This window comes from Salvia splendens, chromosome 13 (genome assembly GCF_004379255.2).
Source record: "Salvia splendens isolate huo1 chromosome 13, SspV2, whole genome shotgun sequence".
Taxonomy (NCBI): domain Eukaryota; kingdom Viridiplantae; phylum Streptophyta; class Magnoliopsida; order Lamiales; family Lamiaceae; genus Salvia; species Salvia splendens.
This window is the reverse complement of record NC_056044.1, coordinates 31,448,674-31,471,932: the sequence shown is the minus strand read 5'-3', so window position 1 is coordinate 31,471,932 and position 23,259 is coordinate 31,448,674. Positions and strand designations below refer to the sequence as shown.

Here is a 23,259-nt window from a genome sequence, read left to right as displayed (position 1 = left end):
AGTAGCCCATATCATGTTGGCTGCCGTTGGCGACAAAACTGATGGCCGGAGCGACGCCCTGACACTGCTCGTTGAAAAGTGGCGACGAGTTGAGGACGTTGAGGTCGTTGTTCGAACCAGCTATCCCAAAATACGTGTGCCAAATCCAAAGCCGGTAATCAGCTACGGCCTCCAGGATCATCGTGGGATTCTTTCCCTTGTAGCCGGACGTGTAGAACCCCTTCCAGGCTGTGGGACAGTTCTTCCACTCCCAATGCATACAATCAATGCTGCCTAACATACCCGGGAACCCATGCTGACTCCCGTGCATCCGCAACAGATCTTGGCAGTCTTCGGGGGTAGGCTTTCGCAGATACTGATCACCGAATACTTCTATCACTCCCAGACAGAAATTCTTCAGACATTGCAGGGCAGTCGTCTCACCGATGTGGAGATACTCGTCCCACATGTCTGCCGCGCCTCCGTAGGCCAACTGCCGGATTGCCGCAGTGCACTTTTGAATAGGTGTGTGGCCGGGTCTGCCAGACGCATCGTGTCTGAAGCGGAAATACAGATATCGAGACTCCAAAGCGTTGACAATACGCATAAACAGGTCCCTGGTCATCCTAAAACGACGCCTGAAAAGGTTGGCGGTGAACCGAGGCTCCTGTGCGAAGTAGTCTTCGTATAGGAGCTGATGTGCAGCTACGTGATCCCGATCAATCACACTGCGGCGGTGGACCACGTGGGGAGGTCGAGGTATCGCCGGCTGCAAGGCACTTTCCATCCATTGGTTTATCGCGTTGGTCGTATAGGCGTCCAACGCCTCGGCCATACGACGTTCGTACTCCTCAGCATCCCCTCCGTTACCACCACTACTACCACCAGCGTTACTCATTTTGCGTTGTTGATCTTGAACAGAAATTAAGATAGAGAGAGTACTCGTTAAAACAAGTGGTGCGAATGAAAATGCCGAGCAAAGCGCGTATATATAGTGTTTCGGAAAAAAAAAATTTAAATTTCGCGCTGGGCGGTGCGCTGGGCGATCCGGGAGCTGCAATAGCGCCGAACGGACCGCCCAGCCGACCGTCGAGCGCCACGCCACCGCCCAGCGCTGCGCGGTTTCTCTCTCCACTCAGCCGCTGGGCGGCTGTAATAGACCGCCCAGCGCCGGCGCTCGGCTGGGCGGTCGCTGGGCGCCTATTGTGGATGGTCTTAAAGAAATCCTCATTGCACTTGCGACACATTCAAAAAATTTATTAAAACTCATTCGACTTAGAACACATTATTCAACAATTTATTAAAACACATTCCACTCACAATACACTTAATTAAACAATTTATTAAAACTTGTATCATAACCAACATGGTCATTAATTGATACGACCCTACGTCGTATCCCGTTTTACCGGCGTCCTAACGAAGGATCGGCGGTAGCAAGAACCGGCTGTGCGCGGGAATTCCTCTCCGTCGGGCAGCGCGAGATCTTAGTAAAAGATAATTCTCAACTCGTCGTTGGGCAAAAGATTAATATTGTATTTCCTTGATTGATTAAAATGATAATAAGCTCTCCTATTTATAATACTATAACTACTACCCTAACTTAATGAATAAGAAACAAATATAAGAAAAGATATGATAATCCCTAATATATCTAAACTAAATAATAATAATAATAGACTCTTATCAACTCTCCCCCGGTTGAAATCCACCTTGTCCTCAAGGTGAAAATTACGAAGCAACAACGATAGTCGGAAGCAGAACTTTGGTGAGGCGTCTCCTCCTGGATCGAACACACGCCAAATAGGCAAACGTCTCCTGACATAGTAATCCCCATCAAATTCCTGAACATTCGTGAAGACAACAGGTTTTGCCGGCAAGTTTAGCCCGATGTTAAATGTCTTTGTGGCTAGCAAGCACTTCATAAATCCTCCATGTGGCAGCTCCTTATTATCATCTGATTTCCCTTCCTCCAGAGATTTCACAATCTGCTTCCTCAGCTCCTCCTGCTCTTGCGAATAACTCTTCAACTTATTGTTCTCTCCATCATCCCCACTTCCATCCTCTTCATCACTTAGCTCTGGACCCGCCTCAATCAATTTTTTCGAAACGACGTCTTTCAAATACATTGGCTTCGCCTTCTTCATACTTGCAGTATCCTCCTCTTTGCCAATCTTCTCATCATATACCCTGACGAGCCCTTGCCGCGACATATTGTCGGTCTTCTCGATCTCTTCTATGGCCTCGTCGTTTGGAACATCAAGATTAGAGCCCCCATTGTGAGCGGCATCGTTGGGAACTTTCTCATCGTAAGTGGCCACGCCCTCATCTCCCTCCTTTTCACCTATAATATTGTAAACAACTCCGGTAGCAGATTGGATGGAAGAGCCAATCAATGGAGCCAGTGTGGCTTGTTCGGCTGCTGCTTCAGCATGGTTCTTGCTAGAGGAAACACCCACTCCAAGCATAGCAGTACCAGAATCTTTCATGACTGCCTTAACATCTGGAAAATCCACATTTACCAGACCAGGTATTGTTATTATATCAGATATCCCTTGGACACCTTGACGGAGAACATCATCAGCTAGGAGAAAAACATCTTGAAGGGGGGTCTGTTCATCAGCAATATCCAGAAGACGATCATTTGGAATCACGATAAGTGTATCCACATTTTTCTGCAGCTTTTCAATTGCTTCAAGAGCCTGCGTAGATCTTTTGCGTCCCTCAAAACTGAACGGGTAGGTAACAACACCAACAGTCAGGTCCCCTGCTTCCTTAGCAATTTGTGCAACAACCGGAGCTGCACCAGAACCTGTACCACCCCACATTCCATCAGTTATAAACACCATATCCGACCCCTTGAGAGAGTCTGCAATAGCTTCCTTCGACTCCTCTGCAGCTTGTTCAGCCAAAAGTGGGTTTCCACCAGTACCTCCAACAATGCTCACGCATGGCGTGTCATTGCGCGGATCCCAACAACTAGGCGGACCCAGTGGTGACTGATCATAAACCGAATATCCTCGCGATGGTTCCCAACAAGAGGGCTGCCACGACTGTGGTGGGTCGTAACAAGTGGTTGGCCGATTAAACTGCTGATCATACCCGTCTATTTGTTGACGATGTTGTTGATATCTTGGTGGGTCCCAACATGAACCCCTGTGATTTCTCCCCTCGCGATGATATCTCTGCGGCCTGTCACGCGTGCCAAAATTAGGGTTTCTGGGGCGATGCCCCCTCTCCCAATCACGTCTCTGTCGTGCCCCGTCACCATCAGAATCGTCGTCGTCATACCCTGTTCGCTGATCATACCTGCGGTAGGGGTTTGGTTCAAGATTATCGAACCGGCGATCCATTTTATCCCTCCAAGAATCCCATCTTTCGAGTCTATCTAACAAGCGATCCAATTTATAACCCACGGAATCATCGTGATTCGCATCCTCCGCTGGGCAACCCTCACGGTCCCCCTCGTCGGTCTGCTGTCGGTTGAAACCGACGTTGTCTCGGCGACCAATCGCGTTATCACGGCGCGACGAGCCATTCGGAAAGTAGTCGGGTCGGTTTGCGCCCCAACCTTGCCTACCGTTGTTGTTGTATCGTCTCATGAGTACTCTCAATGAAAGCACCAGATGATACGACCCTACGTCGTATCCCGTTTTACCGGCGTCCTAACGAAGGATCGGCGGTAGCAAGAACCGGCTGTGCGCGGGAATTCCTCTCCGTCGGGCAGCGCGAGATCTTAGTAAAAGATAATTCTCAACTCGTCGTTGGGCAAAAGATTAATATTGTATTTCCTTGATTGATTAAAATGATAATAAGCTCTCCTATTTATAATACTATAACTACTACCCTAACTTAATGAATAAGAAACAAATATAAGAAAAGATATGATAATCCCTAATATATCTAAACTAAATAATAATAATAATAGACTCTTATCATTAATATACTCAAATAATTTATTCAAAAATTTATTAAAATGCATTCCACTCACAAAACACTCTAACAATTGATTAAAACACATTCCAACTTGAGTCACAACCAACCAACAAGGTCTTTAGTACACGAACGGAGATAGCACACACATAGCAAAGCTAGATGGAACTTAAGAAAAAGAAGGATTAGGAGGTACGGGAATCTCGACAATACCCTCCAACATTAGCAGAACGTTCTTCATTGTTGGACGTTGCGACGGCTCATACTGTACACACCATATTCCTATCTCCACCATCCTCTCTACTTCACTCTCATCCACCATTTCATCATCCCCCACCAGACTCCCAATCTTCCCCGTTGTATAACAGTCGTAAACCCATTCCTCAAGAATCGCCTCATCCTCACTCTTGCTATGATCAACACACTTCCTACAACATATGATCTCCAGCAGCACCACTCCGAAGCTATACACATCGGCTTTCACTGTGATCGCCTGCTTTTGGAACCACTCTGGTGCAACATAGCCCTTAGTGCCTCTTATCCCAGTAATTGTATTAGTCTGATCTTGTTTCAAGAGCTTTGCCAGCCCAAAATCCGATATCTTTGCACGCCTGTTATCGTCCATGAGTATGTTCTGAGGCTTTATATCGCAATGAATGATTTGCGTCTCACACTCTTGGTGCAGATATAGTATCCCTCTCGATATATCTTGAGCGATCTCCATCCGTTCCTCCCATTTCAGCCGTTTCTCTTGATTGAAAAGTATGTCAGCGAGGGATCCGTTGCTCATGAACTCGAACACCAATAGTTTGTTGTCTCCGTCGAAGCAGTAACCTAGGAGCCGGACAAGGTTCCTATGATACATCTTACCAATCGTCTTCAGCTCTGTCTGGAACTCTATCTCTCCATGGGCGAATTCCTTCTCCAACCTCTTCACCGCCACCATTTTCTGGCCATTCTGCATAACCCCTTTGAAAACCGTGCCAGATGCTCCTCTCCCGAGCTCTTCCTTGAAGCCGTTTGTTGCTTCGGATAGATGCTCGAATGTGAACACTTGAAGCGAAATGCCCTCGACAAAGTTAGCTCCATCTTCCTTGCCGATCTTCATGTAGTCCTTCCGTCTCTGGCGAATAAAGATCACAGAAATTGACAACGACAAGACTCCTATGGATATGAGAACAATTCCGATGATGAGGATGCCCATATGCCCCTCATTCTTGATGATTCTTTTACGGTCGGAATCGCCTCCAAAGTCGGGTGCCACCGTGTTTGTACTGTAGCGAATGAGAGCCATGCTTGAGTTTTGTGGAGACCTTCTCCCGAATCTTAACGGAAGCTTCTGCTTTAGGCAGCTGTTATCTTTGAAGAAGGCTGCTTCGCAGTTGCAGTCATCGAGGCATGCTTTGCTGCAATCTTCTTCACTTGTCATATTATCCAAAATCTCATAAGAACTATCCTCCCATGCGGTGTTTTCGACTGTTCTCATATCGTACTTCACTCTATTATCTGTTTTGGAACAGCCCTGCACCGAGAAGTTTCTCGAACAGCCGGCTGCGTAGTTGCCCGACTGAGGGAAGAAGAAACCGGGAAGGCACTGACATTCCGGCTTATTATCCAACAGAATACAGAAGGCGTTGATTCCGCAGATTCCTTTGGGAGCACACTCGTCGTCTGTAGAGGACCATCTCCTGGTCAAGTTGAGATCACCGAGGGAGAGAGAGTAGATGCGGAAGATTCCTCCGACGTCGAGCCTCATGAGATTGATGTATCCCTGCGTAGGGAGTCCACCATCGAATAGATTCTGCAGAGTCGCTGTATCGTTGAGCAGCAGATAGAGTCGGCCGTCGCTGCCGAGGTTGAGAGAGACGTTACCATCTGTGTTTGTTTGTGATCCATAGTAAGCGTAAGGTGGTGCGTCCGGCGTGTTGACAGGATACTGCACGAGGTTTCCATCATGTTGCATCTTCAGCCTGAAATTCCCTCTCCCGTAGTCTGTCTCCGAGGCGCTGGAGACGATCTCTTCCCTTTCCTGGAGGCGCTGCCCGGGGAGGAGGGTGTCTGTCGGGTGGTCGAAGCTCTGCCAGATGATTCTAGACTCGGAATCGTAGAGAACAAAGTTTCCGTTGTCGAGCATTGATGCCAACGCGATGGTTGCGTTGGGGCTGATGACGTCTACGTCTTGGCCTTGTCTCCGGCGGAGGACTAGCCGGCCCTCGGGGGTTAGTATGAGGGAGACGACGTCGCTGGGGACGGTCGGATCGCTGTCCCTATTCGCTGTCCAGACGACGGTTTTGTCGGGAAGAAAGATGCCGACAGCGTAGCTGTTGACGTGTTGAGGGAAGAATCCAAAGGCGAAGACGCCGGAGGGGGAAGGCCAAGAGGAGTTGGAGGAGGGAGTGAGGGAAGAGCCTAAGGTGATGTTGGAGGATCTTCTCTGAGCTTCTGCTGCTGTAGAAATGAGAAGGAGAAACAAGATTGTGAAGATGGACATTGCTGTATTTCTGAGTATTGGTTTGAGGCTGCTAGTGCTACTTAACATCTTCTCTTAAACAATACTTTCATTTATCTATGAATAGTTATTATTATTACTCAATGCTTTATTTAAGGGCTCCACTCTCCCTCTGGTAAATAGCTATATGCCGTAGATCACGCGTTTTATTTGTAGGATAGAAAAATTCACTCTTTTGTCATGTCTGTTACGTAGACTTTGAATCGAATATGACAGAATAAATTTCCATGAAAGCTTGGTCCACAACTCTACTTATTCTTGATAGTAGATGTTTCATAGTAATTTGATTTTTGGACATATCAAGACTCAGTCATCTCCTCCAATACCATCACCATCTAATGTAGCCATCGACTGTGTAAAATACAGTGACACTATTAAATTCACCTCTGGCCGTCGCAATAATAGTGTAGAATACGATTCCCTCCCTCTATCGGGCTTAAACAAACACTCCTTCCTTCCGTGATATTGTCCTGTGGTGGACGTAGGGATGTCAATGTAGTCCGTAACCCGTGGGCTGACCCGAATAGCCCGCCAAATTTATAGGGTTAGGGTTGGAAATTTCTAGCCCGATAAAATCAAAACCCGATTAGCCCGCAACCCATTAGGGCCAGACCCGAAAACTCGATAAAATTTCTATTATTCTATTTTTTTACTCATAATTTGACATTTCATTGATTAATTTTAACTAAAAAATAACTTTCAATTTTATATTAAACATAAAATTTATATATTGAATTTTTATTAATATAATAATTGATAAATAAATTAAAAACTTCAAATTAAAAAAAATATTTAAATTTCTAAAACATGCATTAAAATTCTACGAAATATCTCAAATATTAGTATTTGATCATATTTATGATTGAGTTTAAGCATATATCTCAAATATATCATAATTAAATGTTTTACATTGTATGAATATTAGTAATTTTAATCATTATTTATTGGATTGATCGCATGTTAATATTATCGGTAGAAACCTGATTAACCCCCTGGGCTAGCCCGAAACCCGAGCTTTTAGGGTTAGGGATGAGCTTTTATAACCAGAAAGAAATCACAACCCGATTAGTCCGCACTCGATTGACCCGCAACCCGAGTATGGTTGGCCCGAAACCCGACGGGCCGGCCCGATTGACATCCCTAGGTTGACGCAGAAAATTTTGTTGGTAGAGCTCTATACTATATTACCTGTGTCCTTCTCCTTATAAAATACTAGTCTCTTTTTGCTATTTTGATTCGTCCATGAAAATCTGTTCAATTTTATTTTTAGATATTTTTTACCACATATTGTATAATTAATGATGTGTATCTAAAAACATTAATTTATTTTTTTCTTCCTTTTCTTAAAATCCATGATATTCCTAAAATCTTTATTTTCAAGGAACAAGAAAAGTGTATATATATAATTGCGATCAATAGATAACTAAATTAAAATAAGAATTTAAGAAATTATCGGTCGCTGATTAAGTAATATTGATTGCTTTAATATTATGAAATTCAACTGATATTAATGAACCAACGAATTATTATTACCAAGAAACAGATACGTATTGTGCCATCAACTGATATTTATAAATTAGCAAACTAATAAGTTATCACTTATCAAGAATTAATCATGATCTCTCTATATATAATACACCGTCCCATAAAATTATGAGCAATGAGTATGGCACGAGAATTAAGATAAAATTGGTAAAGTAAGAGAGATGGAGAATGGTATGGTAAAATAAGAGAGAAGAGGAGAACGATAGTTAAAATAGTGTTAGTGGATAGTGCGGTCTATATTATTAAATTAATATAACTTTCCAAAATTGGAATGCACATATTTTTATGGGACGGAGAGAGTATATCGTATGAAAAAATTACAAACACAACAATTATAGACATACATAAACATTTTACTAATCAAATATTTTTAAATTATTGAATTTACATACATAGATTACATTAAAAGCAAAATTAAAATTATACTTTTGTAAATGATGGTTTTTACCGTGAAACCCTATAATTAGATTTTCTATTGGTTGCTCATTTTTAAATTTTGTGTATAATTGATTTTGTAACTTTTATTATTGGATGGATCAAAATAAAAAATATATATAGTAGTTCTTATTGTTTTAACGATGGAGTAAAGTTTACAGGTCACATTTTTTTTAAAAAGTTACGCGGCACCTTTTTAAAGTTAAACGGCACTTTTTTAAAAGCAGTACTTTATCTTATAGGAGCATGTAAGTGAACAGTCAATGATATATACATGGGGAGGGATTCCCTTGTGAATTCTCTTGAAACTTTTTTTTATTCTAAAATTTTAAAATTTATTCATGTTTTATAAAAAAAACCCTATAAATAAGCTAAATTATCTAAAATATTATTTTAAGTAAATTTTGAAAATTTACCCTCTACTTACATTCATTTCTACGCCACTGTAACAGGATCTCATTTTAAATTTGTCAACATTTTCACACATTACATATTTTACACGACACTTTAGTAATAGGAGTTATTAATATTTGTTTTAAAAACGTCTTATTCTTCCTCAACCACACGGTATCTATTGTTGCAACATTTTCACCTCTATAATTATTGATTCTTCAATTTCGTTCAGCACCTCCTTCCTTTTTAACAACATATGATGATTCAGTCATCTAAAATAATATCTTAGTGAGGGTCGAAGATGATCTTAGAATTTTCAAAAATTTTAAAAGTAGAAAAATCAAGAAAATGAAACTCTTGGGAAGGGCACCTCTTAAAAGTAGAAAAATCAAGAAAATGAAACTCTTGGGAAGGGCACCTCTTCCTGCGTCCACCACTGGTAGTGTTTGTCATTATATATCTTATTTAATTTTATTATATTCAAAAATGTTTCACATTCTACTAATTAATTTCATTTATATATTATTAAAAATAATAAAATTAATCTGCTTCCATTTTAGCAAGTTTTTGTCATTTATGAGGTTGATCTCAATTTTCATTAACAATACTTTAATAACTCTATTTTTGTCATACTTTACCAATTTCGTATCAAAATTTGTGTAGTCACCAAATTCCATATTTTTATTGCAATGAAGGAGTATATAAAAATGAGACATTTATTACTATCTTTTTTACAACTAAATACTCCATCCGTCTCTCTGTAGTGAGTCGTATTTCTTTTTGGGTTGTGCCACTGTAGCTGTCATTTTTTTTTGGCAAAAAGCAACAACTTTTCTTCTCCATTACTTTATTCTCTCTTCATCTCTCTACCTTTTTTCTTTTTTCTACTTTATTATCATTTACTTAACTCACTTAACACAACTTTTTTAAATCCCTTGTTGCAAAGAAACGCCTCTACTACAGAGGGACAGATGAAGTACTACATTTCTTAAATTAAACTTATATATTCACTGACAGGTTGTGTATGAAACAAACAAATGAATCATATTATTAAACCTAACTTATTTAAAGCCTAAGAACTTAAATTAAATACTCCCTCCGTCCCATAAAAATATGGGCATTGAGTATAGCACGGGAATTAAGCCAAAATTGGCAGTGGGTGTCACGAGCAGCCGCGCCTCTCCAATGCCCGTCGCGGCGCCCCTCCAGTGGTCTCACGCTCGTCGCCACCCCTCCCCATGTCCGGGCCAGCATCCTCCAAAGGGGGAGTCGCGCAGCGCGCCTTCCGTTAGCGGCACGCCTCCCCCTCCATTGCACATGCTCTAAGAGCATCCACTATAAGGTGGACACTTCCAATAGCCCCGCCCCCTTTTTGTCCACAGCCCCAGTTTATTTGTCCGCGCCCACAAAAAAAGTGTTCGCAGCTATAAGGTGGACACTTCCAATAGCCCCAAAATTTTTAGCCACTTTTCATTTTATTTTTTTTCGTTTATTTTAAATCAATTATAATTAAAATTATCGGAATGTAAATAATTAGAAAACGAGGTAATTGGGACCGAATATTCGTTGTATTGGAAACGGTAAAATTATACAACGAACATTTAAAAACATTACAAATAAAAACGCCGCCACCGTCTACTCGGTGGCGGAGTCGAATTTCTCCTCCTCCTCTTCTCCGCCGCCTCCCCCGCTGCAGCCGGCCGGCTCTGCCAAATCCTCATCAGACAAGCCTAGCGCGTCCAGGTTGGGTCTGTAATCTCCAAACGCCGAGCGGCTCAAATTCCTCTGAAAAGGTTGGGGCATGAGACTCGACCTCCACGGCTGAGATGGAGGAGGAGTTGGACTCGATCCCCACGGAGGGGGAGTTTGACTCCAACCCCACGGCTGGGAAGGATAGCCGTCATATGCCGATTCGTCAGTGCCGGGTGATTCGTCGTCTCCACCGTGCATTTTTTTAGAGTGAAAGTGTAGAGTGTGAATTAATGGAGAGTGTTTGAAAAGGGTGTAAAATGAGTGGGGGGAGGTCGAAAATAATTAAAAAAAAATATTTATTTCCGGGGGCGGCCGGCGCACCTATAGGCGCGGCGAGGCGTGACCGGCGCGTCCTCGCACCATTCTCGCCGGAGGGCCTTCCGCCCCAAAAATGGAGTCCGCCTCGGGGCGGACACACCATGCACTATAGATCAGCAGGGCGGCGGCGGATTGGGGGCGGCCGGCGCACCGCCCCTATAGTGGATGCTCTAAAGAAACATCTGGAAGAAGTTAAGTAGTAGTAGTAAAGAATCCATTACCATTTATTCACATAGCTAGTGCGGAGTCTGTTGATATTTGACAGCACTAGAATCTCAGTCCACCCTTGAAAATTAAAACGTTACGTCCACTTCCATATAATGCATGTGCCTTTTTTTTCAAATTCCACCCCCCACAAAGAAAAACTCTTCTGAATATAAAAAAGATCTAATAAATTCACCCATACTTGAATCTTATACCAAACCTTATTATCATTCATTACTAAACTAACAGCAATGTCCATCCTAACAATCTTGTTTAATCTCCTTCTTATTTCTTCTGCAGCAGAACCTCAAAGACAACCCTCCAATATCACCTTAGGCTCTTCCCTCACACCCTCCTCCAACTCCTCCTGGCCTTCCCCCTCCGGTGTGTACGCCTTCGGATTCTTCCCCCAACATGTCAACAGCTACGCTGTCGGCATCTTTCTTCCCGACAAAACTGTCGTCTGGACAGCCAATAGGAACAGCGGTCCAACCACCCCTGACGACGTCATCTCACTTCTACTATCCCCTGACGGCCGGCTAATCCTGCGCCAGAGGCAAGGCCAAAACGAAGACGTCATCAGCCTATCCGCAACCATCGCGTCAGCGTCAATGCTCGACAACGGCAACTTTGTTCTCTACGATTCCAATTCCATAATCATCTGGCAGAGCTTTGATCACCCGACCAACACCCTCCTCCCCGGCCAGCGCCTCCAGCCAGGGAAAGAGCTCTTCTCCAGCGCCTCAGAGACCGACTATGGGAGAGGGATTTTCAGGCTGAAGATGCAGACTGATGGAAACCTCGTGCAGTATCCTATCAACACGCCCGACACAGCGCCTAACCCTTACTATGCAACAGCGACAAATGGAGCAGGTAGTAACGTCTCTCTCAACCTCGACAACGATGGCCGACTCTATCTGTTCAACGGCAGCTTGCCTCTGCGGAATATATCCAATGGTGGATTCCCTACGCAGGGTTCCATCAATCTCATGAGGCTCGACGTCGGAGGAATCTTCCGCATCTACTCTTTCTCTCTCGATAATCACACCATGACCAGGAGATGGTCCTCCACAGACGACGAGTGTGTTCCCAAAGGTTTCTGCGGTGTCAACTCCTTCTGCATTCTGATGGATAGTGCGCCGCAATGTCAGTGTCTTCCCGGTTTCGTCTCTGTTCAGTCCGGAAACTACACAGCTGGCTGTTCAAGAACCTTCTTGGCGCATGGCTGTCTCAAAACAGACGATATGAGAACAGTCGAAAACACTGAATGGGAGGATAACTCGTATGAGATTTTGGATAAGATGACAAGTAAAGAAGAGTGCAGCAAAGCATGCCTCGATGACTGCAACTGTGAAGTAGCCTTCTTCAAAGATAACCGATGCCGAAAGCAGAAGCTTCCGTTAAGATTCGGCAGAAGGTCTCTGGGAAATTCAAACATGGCTCTCATTCGCTTCAATACGAAGGTACCCGACGTTGGAGGTGAAAGAATCATCAAGAAAGAGCAGCGTACAAATATCCTCATCATTGGCATTGTTCTTATGTGTATAAGCATCTTGGTATTGTCAATTTCTGTGATTTTTTTTCACAAGAAACGGAAGGACTGCAACAAGATCAATAAAGACGAGGGAGCTAACTTTGTGGAGGGAATTTCGCTGCAAGTGTTCACATTCGAGCATCTGGTCGAAGCAACAAACGGCTTCAAGGAAGAATTGGGGAGAGGAGCATCCGGCACGGTGTTCAAAGGGGTCCTACAGAATGGCCAGAAAATGGTGGCGGTGAAGAGGTTGGAGAAGGAAGTTGCACAAGGAGAGATAGAGTTCCAAACAGAGCTGAAGACGATTGGGAAGATGTATCACAGGAACTTAGTCCGGCTCCTAGGTTACTGCTTCGATGGAGTCAACAAACTGTTGGTGCTCGAGTACATGAGCAACGGATCCCTTGCAGATATACTTTTCAATCAAGAGAAGCGTCCTAGCTGGGAGGAACGGATGAAGATTGCTCGAGATATATCAAGGGGGATACTGTATCTGCACCAAGAGTGTGAGACGCAGATCATTCACTGTGATATAAAGCCTCAGAACATACTCATGGACGATAACTGGCGCGCCAAGATATCAGATTTTGGGATGGCAAAGCTCCTGAAGCAAGATCAGACTAAAACGTATACTAGGATAAGAGGCACAAAAGGATATGTTGCGCCTGAGTGGTACCATAAGCAAGCGATCACAGTGAAAGCGGATGTGTATAGCTTTGGAGTGATGCTGCTAGAGATCATATGTTGTAGGAAGTGTGTTGATTCGGGCATGAATGAGGATGAGGCAATTCTTGAGGAATGGGCTTACGACTGTTATGCAACGGGGAAGATTGGGAGTCTGGTGGGGGATGAAATGGTGGAGGAGAGGAAAGTGGAGAGGATGGTGAAGATAGGCATATGGTGTGTGCAATATGATCCGTCGCTGCGTCCAACTATGAAAACAGTTCTGCTAATGTTGGAGGGCACTATGGAGATTCCCATACCTCCTAGACCCACTTCTTTCTTAAATTCCTAGTTTAATTAGAGTGTGATCTTATGTTTTTTTTTCCTTTTGTTTTGAATTATGTCTTGTAACTTGCTTGTCTTAATGCAAATCGCATCATTTCTCTCTAGTCTAACTATTCATTCACAATCACAAGTAGATGTATAGTTGTAGAATTTTCTTTTAGACCAATACTTCAATATGATAGTTACAACAAAAATAGAAAAGAAAAAAAACATTCGTGGAAATTAGACCGTCACATTTGTAGAATTTCGGTCCACTCTTAGAAAAAATGCCGGCATTATGTAACTTATGTTCACTTTAATAAAAACCAGAGTGCATACTTAAATAAATAAGTTTGCCATTCTCCAAAATTCTGTTGAACGAAATCTATGCTTCTCACTGGAAAGAAGATATATATATATATATATATATATATATATATATATATATATATATATATATATATGTATAAAGGGGTTTGATCCGTTGCTAACTTTTCTTAAATTGCTAACTTGCTAACTCTTCTTAAATTGCTAACTTGCTAACTCATCAACGCAATGTATTAAAAAACTCATCAACGCAATGTATTAAAAATGTCAAACAATGATACTGAAATGTGAATATAAACTTAAGTTGTTATTTTAATGCATTATGTTGACATTAATATTTAAATGTCAACACAGTTTATTAAAATGTCAACACAAATATATGTTGACATTTTAATGTGATCATATCGACATTTTTAATACACTACATTGATGAGTTAGCAAGTTAGCGATTTAAAAAAAAGTTATCATTTTAACGCACTCCTATGTATAAATAGGACAAGAGAAATATTTCACAACTCTAACTTTTTTTTATTAGAGAAGAACAGAAATTAAAATCTATTGAGATTATTAAGTAAAAAAATATTTTTACTTTAAGTAAAATACTATTTTAAACGTTATACTCTTTACCCATAACAATATCTAAATATCTAATACAAATAGTAATTCCCGTCCCATAATAAACGTTATACTCTACCCATTTGAGTCTGTGGAAATTAACAGCACTAGAATGTTAGTCCACTCTTGAAAATCAAAGCGTTACGTTCACTTCCAATAAATGTATGTGCCATTTTTCCAAATTTTGGTCTCTAAGAGAAATTAATCTCTTATTCCGAAATTTCTCGAGAAAACGCTGACTCTTTCCCTATATTAAGATCAATGGAGTCAAAGAAATAGAAGAGATATGCCTCATAAGGGGGAGGGTTATCCACACTTATATAGAAGAGATAGGATCATCACCGAGCCGATGTGGGACAAGAATTATGAATTTAAACACGCCCCCTCACGCGTGGGCCGAAATTAGGGGTGGGCCGGTACGGTATACCGTATCGACCGTGCCATACCGCATACCGTACCGGAAATTAAGGTATGACAAAATTTCATACTGATACCGTACCGAATTTATATATAGGGGTGCGTTATATTGATAACCCCTAAATATCGTAATAACCCTATAACTAAATCTGGACCGCACATTTTTAAAATCACGCGGTTGAGATTCAAACTTAGATTTACTTCATAAAAAAAAGGCGGAGGGGTAAAACTGTCATTTCGCTCATTTAATTTCGCAGCCGATAAAATGATACTCCCTCCGTCCCTGAAAATTTGTCACATATTTCCTTTTTCGTCCGTCCCTAAAAATTTGTCACCTTTCACTTTTACCATTTTTGGTAGTGGACCCTACATTCCACTAACTCATTCACACTCACATTTTATTATAAAACTAATATATAAAAGTAGGACCCACATGCCACCAACTTTTTCAACCCACTTTCTATTATATTTCTTAAAACCCGTGCCGGGCCAAATGGTGACGAATTTTGGGGGACGGAGGGAGTACTTCGACCTAAAAAATGACGAAACTATCATTATAAGCCAAAAGTATCATTTTATCAACTTAGAGTATCATTCTATCATTCTATACGCCAAAAGTATCATTTTATCAACTCAAAGAATCATTCTATATGATGCGAGTATCATTTTATCATTTTATCAGTCAAAAGTATCATTTTATCAACTCAGAGTATCATTCTATCCGACAAAACTATCATTGTATGCTGTAAACCTAACATATATAAGCCAACGTATCATTTTATCAACTCAGAGTATCATTCTATCCGGCAAAACTATCATTCTATCCGGCAAAACTATCATTCTATCCGCCAAATGTATCATTTTATCAACTAAAGTATCATTCTATCTGTTGTGAGTATCATTTTATCAGTCAAAAGTATCATTTTATCAACTCAGAGTATCATTCTATCCGGCAAAACTATCATTCTATGCAATAAACCTATCATTTTATCATTTTACGTGATATTTGGCCAAATTCAGAGTATCATTTTATCAGTCAAAAGTATCATTTTATCAACTCAGAGTATCATTCTATCAGGCAAAACTATCATTCTATGCAATAAACCTATCATTTTATCATTTTATCGGTCAGTCAAAAGTATCATTTTATCAACTCAGAGTATCATTCTATCCGGCAAAACTATCATTCTATGCAATAAACCTATCATTTTATCATTTTATCATTTTACGTGATATTTGGCGAAATTCAGAATATCATTTTATCATTCAGAGTATCAATTTATCAACTCAGAGTATCATTCTATCCGGCAAAACTATCATTCTATGCAATAAACCTATCATTTTATCATTTTACGTGATATTTGGTGAAATTCAGAGTATCATTTTATCATTCAGAGTATCATTTTATCAACTCAGAGTATCATTCTATCCGGAAAAACTATCATTCTATGCAATAAACCTATCATTTTATCATTTTATCATTTTATCAGTCAGTCAAAAGTATCATTTTATCAACTCAGAGTATCATTCTATCCGGCAAAACTATCATTCTATGCAATAAACCTATCATTTTATCATTTTACGTGATATTTGGCGAAATTCAGAGTATCATTTTATCATTCAGAGTATCATTTTATCAACTCAGAGTATCATTCTATCCGGCAAAACTATCATTCTATGCAATAAACCTATCATTTTATCATTTTATCATTTTACGTGATATTTGGCGAAATTCAGAGTATCATTTTATCATTCAGAGTATCATTTTATCAACTCAGAGTATCATTCTATCAGGCAAAACTATCATTCTAGGCAATAAACCTATCATTTTATCATTTTATCATTTTACGTGATATTTGGCGAAATTCAGAGTATCATTTTATCATTCAGAATATCATTTTATCAACTCAGAGTATCATTCTATCCGGCAAAACTATCATTCTATGCAATAAAGCTAACATATATCATTTTATCATTTTACGTGATATTTGGCGAAATTTAGAAATTAAATGAGCGAAATGACATATTTACCCCTCCGCCTTTTTTTATGAAGTAGAGTATCATTCTATCCGACAAAACTATCATTCTATGCAATAAACCTAACATATATCATTTTATCATTTTACGTGATATTTGGCGAAATTCAGAAATTAAATGAGGGAAATGACATATTTACCCCTCCGCCTTTTTTTAATGAAGTAAATCTAACTTTGAATCTCAGCCACAAGATTAGAAATATGTGTGGTCCAGATTTAGTTATAGGGTTATTACGATATTTAGGGGTTATCATATGATCACAACTATATATATATATATATATATATATATATATATATATATATTAATATATATATATATAATAATCTATCGGTATACCGCGGTATAGAAAAATTGATACCGTTACCGTACTGAAACACTGCGGTACGGTATCATACCGTACCGGAAACTGCGGTATACCGAAAAATTGGTATTTCAGTATTTTTCCGGTACGGTAAGTCCGATATTTCGGTATAATTTCCCACCCCTAGCCGGAATGACACATCGGACTTCCATCACGTGGGTAGGCAAGAGAAGAGATAAATAAATAAAATCCATCATCGACTTGGGCCCGGTCTGATACCATATTAGAAATTGGCCACTCACCCCTTAAAAGGCCTCATAAGGGGAGGGTTATCTATTAGAAATGGGGGGTTATCTATTAGAAATGAGCCACTCACCCCTTAAAAGGCCTCATAAGGGGGAGGGTTATCCACACTTATATAGAAGAGATAGGATCATCACCAAGCCGATGTGGGACAAGATATTAGAATTTTAACACGCCCCCTCGCGTGTGGGCCGGAATGACACATCGGACTTCTATCATGTGGGTAGGCAAGAGAAGAGATAAAGAAATAAAATCCATCATCGACTTGGGCCCGGTCTGATACCATATTAGAAATGGGTCACTCACCCCTTAAAAGGCCTCATAAGGGGAGGGTTATCTATTAGAAATGGGGGGTTATCTATTAGAAATGAGTCACTCACCCCTTAAAAGGCCTCATAAGGGGGAGGGTTATCCACACTTATATAGAAGAGATATGATCATCACCAAGCCGATGTGGGACAAGATATTAGAATTTTAACACGCCCCCTCGCGTGTGGGCCGGAATGACACATCGGACTTCTATCATGTGGGTAGGCAAGAGAAGAGATAAAGAAATAAAATCCATCATCGACTTGGGCCCGGTCTGATACCATATTAGAAATGTGTCACTCACCCCTTAAAAGGCCTCATAAGGGGAGGGTTATCTATTAGAAATGTGGGGTTATCTATTAGAAATGGGTCACTCACCCCTTAAAAGGCCTCATAGGGGGGGGGGTTATCCACACTTATATAGAAGAGATAGGATTATCACCAAGCCGATGTGGGACAAGAATTATGAATTTTAACACGCCCCTCACGTGTGGGACGGAATGACACATCGGACTTCCATCACGTGGGTAAGCAAGAGAAGAGATAAAGAAATAAAATACATCATCGACTTGGGCCCGGTCTGATACCATATTAGAAATGGATCACTCACCCCTTAAAACGCCTCATAAGGGGGAGGGTTATCCATACTTATATAGAAGAGATATGATCATCACCAAGCCGATGTGAGACAAGATATTAGAATTTTAACAACTTATCTATTTCTTTCGCATTAAATTGAAATTAGCAACAATGAAAATTAAAGGTACAAGAATCTAGCCGGAGCATGGAGAGAGACAAAACCACCACCTAAATCAGCGGAAGAAGCCTCCAGGCTCGTGATTCGGACTCTCAAGAGACATCAAAAGGCCGATGTCGAGGTTTCTTAGCGCATTAGCAACCACATGCATGCAAAAACACTTAAATTTTGAGCACTTGCACTATTCACGTGCTTTGAGGTTTGCACGTTTTAGATGTTTTTGCATTTTTTGGACTAATTGCCCTTTTTAAGCATTAGATGATGAAAATGAAAAAAGTGCAAAAGTGCCTGAAACGTGTAAAGTTGAAACATCAGTGACCGTGCTTATGTACAAAATGTGCGCATTGGCTGCGTGCTTAACGTGTTTTTCCCTTTCTTAAGCACGGAAACTGACGGCCTTACAACCATTTTTGCAATACAGAGTAGTAGCAAAATGTGGATATTTATAATCTTGGTTGTTTGCTTTTGAAGGGTCTCTTAGCTTACTATGGCCTTCCTCTGCCTCACTCTTTGGCGGAGCTCACCACCTGGGCTCCTCCATCCAAGCCTCAAGGTCTCATGTTCGAATTACATACTATACCAGTAAGAAAAGAAAGATGCTTTCTTTCGACCTTTCCTACAGTCTGAAATCAGCAGCTGTTTCTGACTCAAATAACTATACAATCGGAGCAGGTAGACCCGAGGGCTGTGGCAGATGGCGATACAATAACTGTGTACGTAAGTGTTGCGGACTCTAGGGAGTCTGCAAATGTTCCTAGAGTAGTCCAAGTTGCAGCTGATGAAAAAGCTAAGGCCCGTGCGAGGAGGAACTATGGTGATGCTGATGAACTCCACAAGATTATTATTGATGCTGGATACAGGTTGGATGTGTAATGTCTTAGCTTGCAGATAAATTTTGAGTTCGGATAATCGGTACTGATTAGGCTTTGTATGCAGGGTGATAAAACTTCAAAATGAGGAGGTTCTTGCCAAAAAATACAGAATACAGCTAAGGTGGTGATTTCTTGAATGCATTTGGTGTATGTTGAGACTCTTCTGATGTGTGTGGACTTACTTAAAAACAGGGGAATTGATGCACCCTGAGTGCGAAATGCCATTCGGACAAGAAGCCAAGGAAGAACTGGAGGAAATTGTACAGAAAAAGTGTCTAAGAGTGCTTGTGTTCGGTGAAGATCGTTATGGTAGGTGCGTGGGAGATGTATATTGCAACGGCGTCTTTGTTCAGGTAGTGTGATCAGATTCATGCTTAACATCTAAATACAATGTGATAATAAGAGTTTTGGGTTTCGATAGGAGTTGATGATTAAGAAGGGGCTAGCATGGCCCTACAAAGCCTATGATCGACGTCCAGAGCTTGATAAGGTTGTCGTCCTAATACACATTTGCTGCTTGTCTCGTTATTTTGGATAGGCCTTTATATTTATGAATGTATTGTTGTGTTGTATATGATGTAGTGGAAGAAAGAGGCTCGTGTGAAGCGGGTGGGTTTATGGTCATCTCTGAACCCGGAGATGCCATGGGAGTGGAGGAAGGACAGGCGTGAAAGCAGAGAGATCGCTCGGCATCTTGGTCTAAGGATTAGAATGTGATTATGTTATTTAAGGAAATGGTATTGAATTTTTTTTGTTTCTGGTAACTCTTTTTGAGTCCAAGCTGTTTATATAGCCTCACTCATTTTCAAGATCCACATGAGGTTAAGAGTGCTTATTGATCACGTGGTGTTTCGCAATGAAAATATTACTCCCTCCGTCCCTGATTAATTGTTTCTCTTTTCCATTTCGGTCCGTTCTTCAATAATTGTCACACTTCATTTTTACCATAAATGATAAGTAGGTCTCACATTTCACTAACTCACTTCACTCACATTTTATTATAAAATCAATATAAAAAAGTGGGTCTCACATTCCATTAACGTTTTCAACCAACTTTTCTTTACATTCCTTAAAACCAGCGCTCGGTCAAAGAGTGACAATTAATCAGGGACGGAGGGAGTATTTTCCTGTGTGTGTGCACCAGTAGTTTACATAGTTGAAACCCAGAAAATATAAACTGAAAAATATAAACTGAATAAATGGTTTCCCATATTAACTAGAACCCATAGATATTCGGCATATCAGCCAAACTCAGCAGAAAAAGGGATAGAGTGATCCAACAACAATGAAGAGCTGTGTTAAGATGTATACAGATGACCATAGAAGAAGGAAACACAATTTGGAAATTGAGCACTTGAAGATAATAAGATCCAAATAATAGCTTAATTTGAAGTAAAATGAGTGAGGTCAGAACGAAGCAGATCATCGCAGTTACAGAAGCATGGCAGCCAGAGATTCCAGGCAGCATAGAAGTACACTGCAATAAAACAGGTTTTACTATAGCTTAAACAAGTATTGATATCCTTCTTTCACAGAGTATATATGTCTGGGAAGCTGAAACGAATACATTAGTATTACAATAGTTGTATTGCTTGCGTTGCACCTTGTGGAGCTCTACTTAAGTTAATGTGAAACCCTACGCGCTATCTACAATCAATCAGACCTATTGTACCCTAATATTAAGCCTCCTTTGTTGGTTGCATTGCATCAATTCCATCAATAGCAAATATCATTCCATTCATTACAAAAGTATGGTTATAACATTGAAGTGAAAAGATAAGGAGATATGAAAAGGAGAGAAGGGATTACATATCTCAATAAGAAACCTCAACACAAACCAATTTCAGTAACACTGTTGATAACAGGGGGAGCAAGAAGAGAAAGCTAGGTGACATGTGGCAAGAAGAGGACTCACATTATCGTCGATGTACACTCATTTAACTATTTGAGACTTCTTCTGCTTCGTCCGAATCTGAATCACTAGCATTATAGCCTTGCCGAGAACAAAAATACGACAAATCTATCAAGAGCAATAGCAAACGGCTGGAACCACTAGTAATTGAGTTTAACGACAGCATGATTAAAATCAAATACCTGGACGCTTATCGCCTACTTTCCATACTGAAGACCGACTTCTTGCTGCCCTGTTAATCCATGCTCTTCCCTGAAAACCAAATGCAATGACAATGTTAGCTACTCCAAGAATACACAACAGATAAAGAAAGCTACTTTAATCCATCCTCTTATCAAAGTACATTGCATTATTAAGATATTACATTATTAAACCCTATTCTCTGAAATTCTGCACTTCAATTCAGTTCCCAATTGGCAATTATCACAAGACTTGTAGCTTAGTGTTATTTATCACGTTTACCTGAATCAATCCCCAATCCTCCCAACTCAATTTACGTATATATGCTTGTTTCTTGCTACAAAGTAAAATCTTTTTCCCAAAGATGAATTTTAAAAAATCAGAAAGTATCAAATAAACAAACTACAGTAACACAGGCATAACAACAAACACCTTCTGGGCATCTTTCGCAACCCCATATCCGCTGGTATACATCTGGCCCACAAGCACCTGCATGGCGGTATCACCAGTTTTGGCCTCCTTGAGCGCGTCTTGAAACCACCGCCTGGCGCAATCCGACACCACATCCGCCAGCGGCGTCCTCCGCTGCCCCTCGGAGTTCTCGGCCGCTTCCATGAGGCGGGTGCGCACCCTTAGCTTGTGCGGGTCGGGTATGGGCTCGGTCGGGTCGGGGGAGGAGGCGGGTCGAGCACTGGATTTGGGTTTCAATTTGGCGGCGCGGCGTGGCCCGATTTGAGGGGAAGAGATGAATCGAACAAATTGCTGGATGTTTTGTGCAGATTGAATTGATCTTCCCATAAACATAAGGGGTGATGTGAATTGCGGGGAATTTTCCAGTTGGGTGTGTGGGTAGGGCGATGCTTTCGTCCTAATTGATTATCTTTATTTGGGGTTTTAGCCAAGACCAAAAGAATAGGTTACATGATTTGAGAGATTTGATTTTTTCGGAATAATTACATTACACAATTCATACAAAATATTTTATTTTTATATTATATTAGTACAAAATATCTCTATTCCACCATACGTGACCGATTTGTTTTTGGCACAAAATTTAATATAATGATATTTATTAAATTAAATAAAAAATATAATAGAAGATATAATATAAGAAAAGGTAAATAAAAAAGTGTAAAGTAAAGTAGGAGGGATCGCGTATAAAAAATTTCATGTTACAATTTAAGACATTCTGTCATATGAGTTTGAACATACCAAACAAAAACAATAATTCAAGTGTTTGAATAGTGTTAGCCAAATATAAAACAATAATGAAATTTTTTGTACCAACATAAAACAATTATGAAGCATTTAGTACACGTTAATAAGCAAAGATATAATGGCATCAAAACATAAAAAACACGAAAGATAAACAATAATGAAACTTTTTGTACCAACATAAAATAATAAGACAATTTTTTGTACTAACAAAAAACAATGATGAAACATTTTGTATTAGGCAAAGTGATAATGTCGTCGAAACATAAATAACACGAATGAAACTCTTTGTACTCCCTCAGTCCCTCAAAATTTGTCACTTATTTCCATTTTCGTCTATCCCTAAAAATTTGTCACCTTTCACTTTTAACATTTTTAGTAGTGGACTCATATTCACGTAACTCATTCTCACTCACATTTTA

The 23,259-nt window shown here is 40.4% G+C and overlaps 3 protein-coding genes and 1 pseudogene across 4 annotated transcripts; 2 read left to right on the top strand and 2 right to left on the bottom strand.

Annotated features, from left to right (window-relative positions):
• Nucleotides 1-3,917: 3,917 nt before the first annotated feature.
• LOC121759996 (G-type lectin S-receptor-like serine/threonine-protein kinase LECRK3) lies at nt 3,918-6,518 on the bottom strand. Its single transcript, XM_042155597.1, has one exon. It carries the CDS (start codon nt 6,449-6,451, stop codon nt 4,082-4,084), a length of 2,370 nt encoding a protein of 789 aa, XP_042011531.1. The 5' UTR covers nt 6,452-6,518; the 3' UTR covers nt 3,918-4,081.
• A 4,610-nt stretch (nt 6,519-11,128) lies between these two features.
• LOC121759998 (G-type lectin S-receptor-like serine/threonine-protein kinase LECRK3) lies at nt 11,129-13,714 on the top strand. The gene has a single exon (XM_042155600.1). It carries the CDS (start codon nt 11,320-11,322, stop codon nt 13,615-13,617), a length of 2,298 nt encoding a protein of 765 aa, XP_042011534.1. The 5' UTR covers nt 11,129-11,319; the 3' UTR covers nt 13,618-13,714.
• Nucleotides 13,715-18,564: 4,850 nt separating this feature from the next.
• On the top strand, nt 18,565-20,247 carry LOC121760886 (annotated as a pseudogene).
• A 470-nt stretch (nt 20,248-20,717) lies between these two features.
• Nucleotides 20,718-22,563, bottom strand: LOC121762924. Of its 2 annotated transcripts, none has more exons than XM_042158951.1 (4): nt 22,055-22,563; nt 21,625-21,694; nt 21,446-21,550; nt 20,718-21,007 (listed from the first exon to the last, which is right to left on the bottom strand). In XM_042158951.1, the coding sequence occupies exons 1-3, from the start codon at nt 22,424-22,426 to the stop codon at nt 21,468-21,470; spliced, it is 525 nt and encodes a 174-aa protein (XP_042014885.1). In that variant the 5' UTR covers nt 22,427-22,563; the 3' UTR covers nt 20,718-21,007; nt 21,446-21,467. The 2 variants fall into 2 exon arrangements, with proteins under 2 accessions (XP_042014885.1, XP_042014887.1); XM_042158953.1 differs by having other exon boundaries at nt 21,446-21,523; nt 22,055-22,562.
• Between the last annotated feature and the right edge of the window lie 696 nt (nt 22,564-23,259).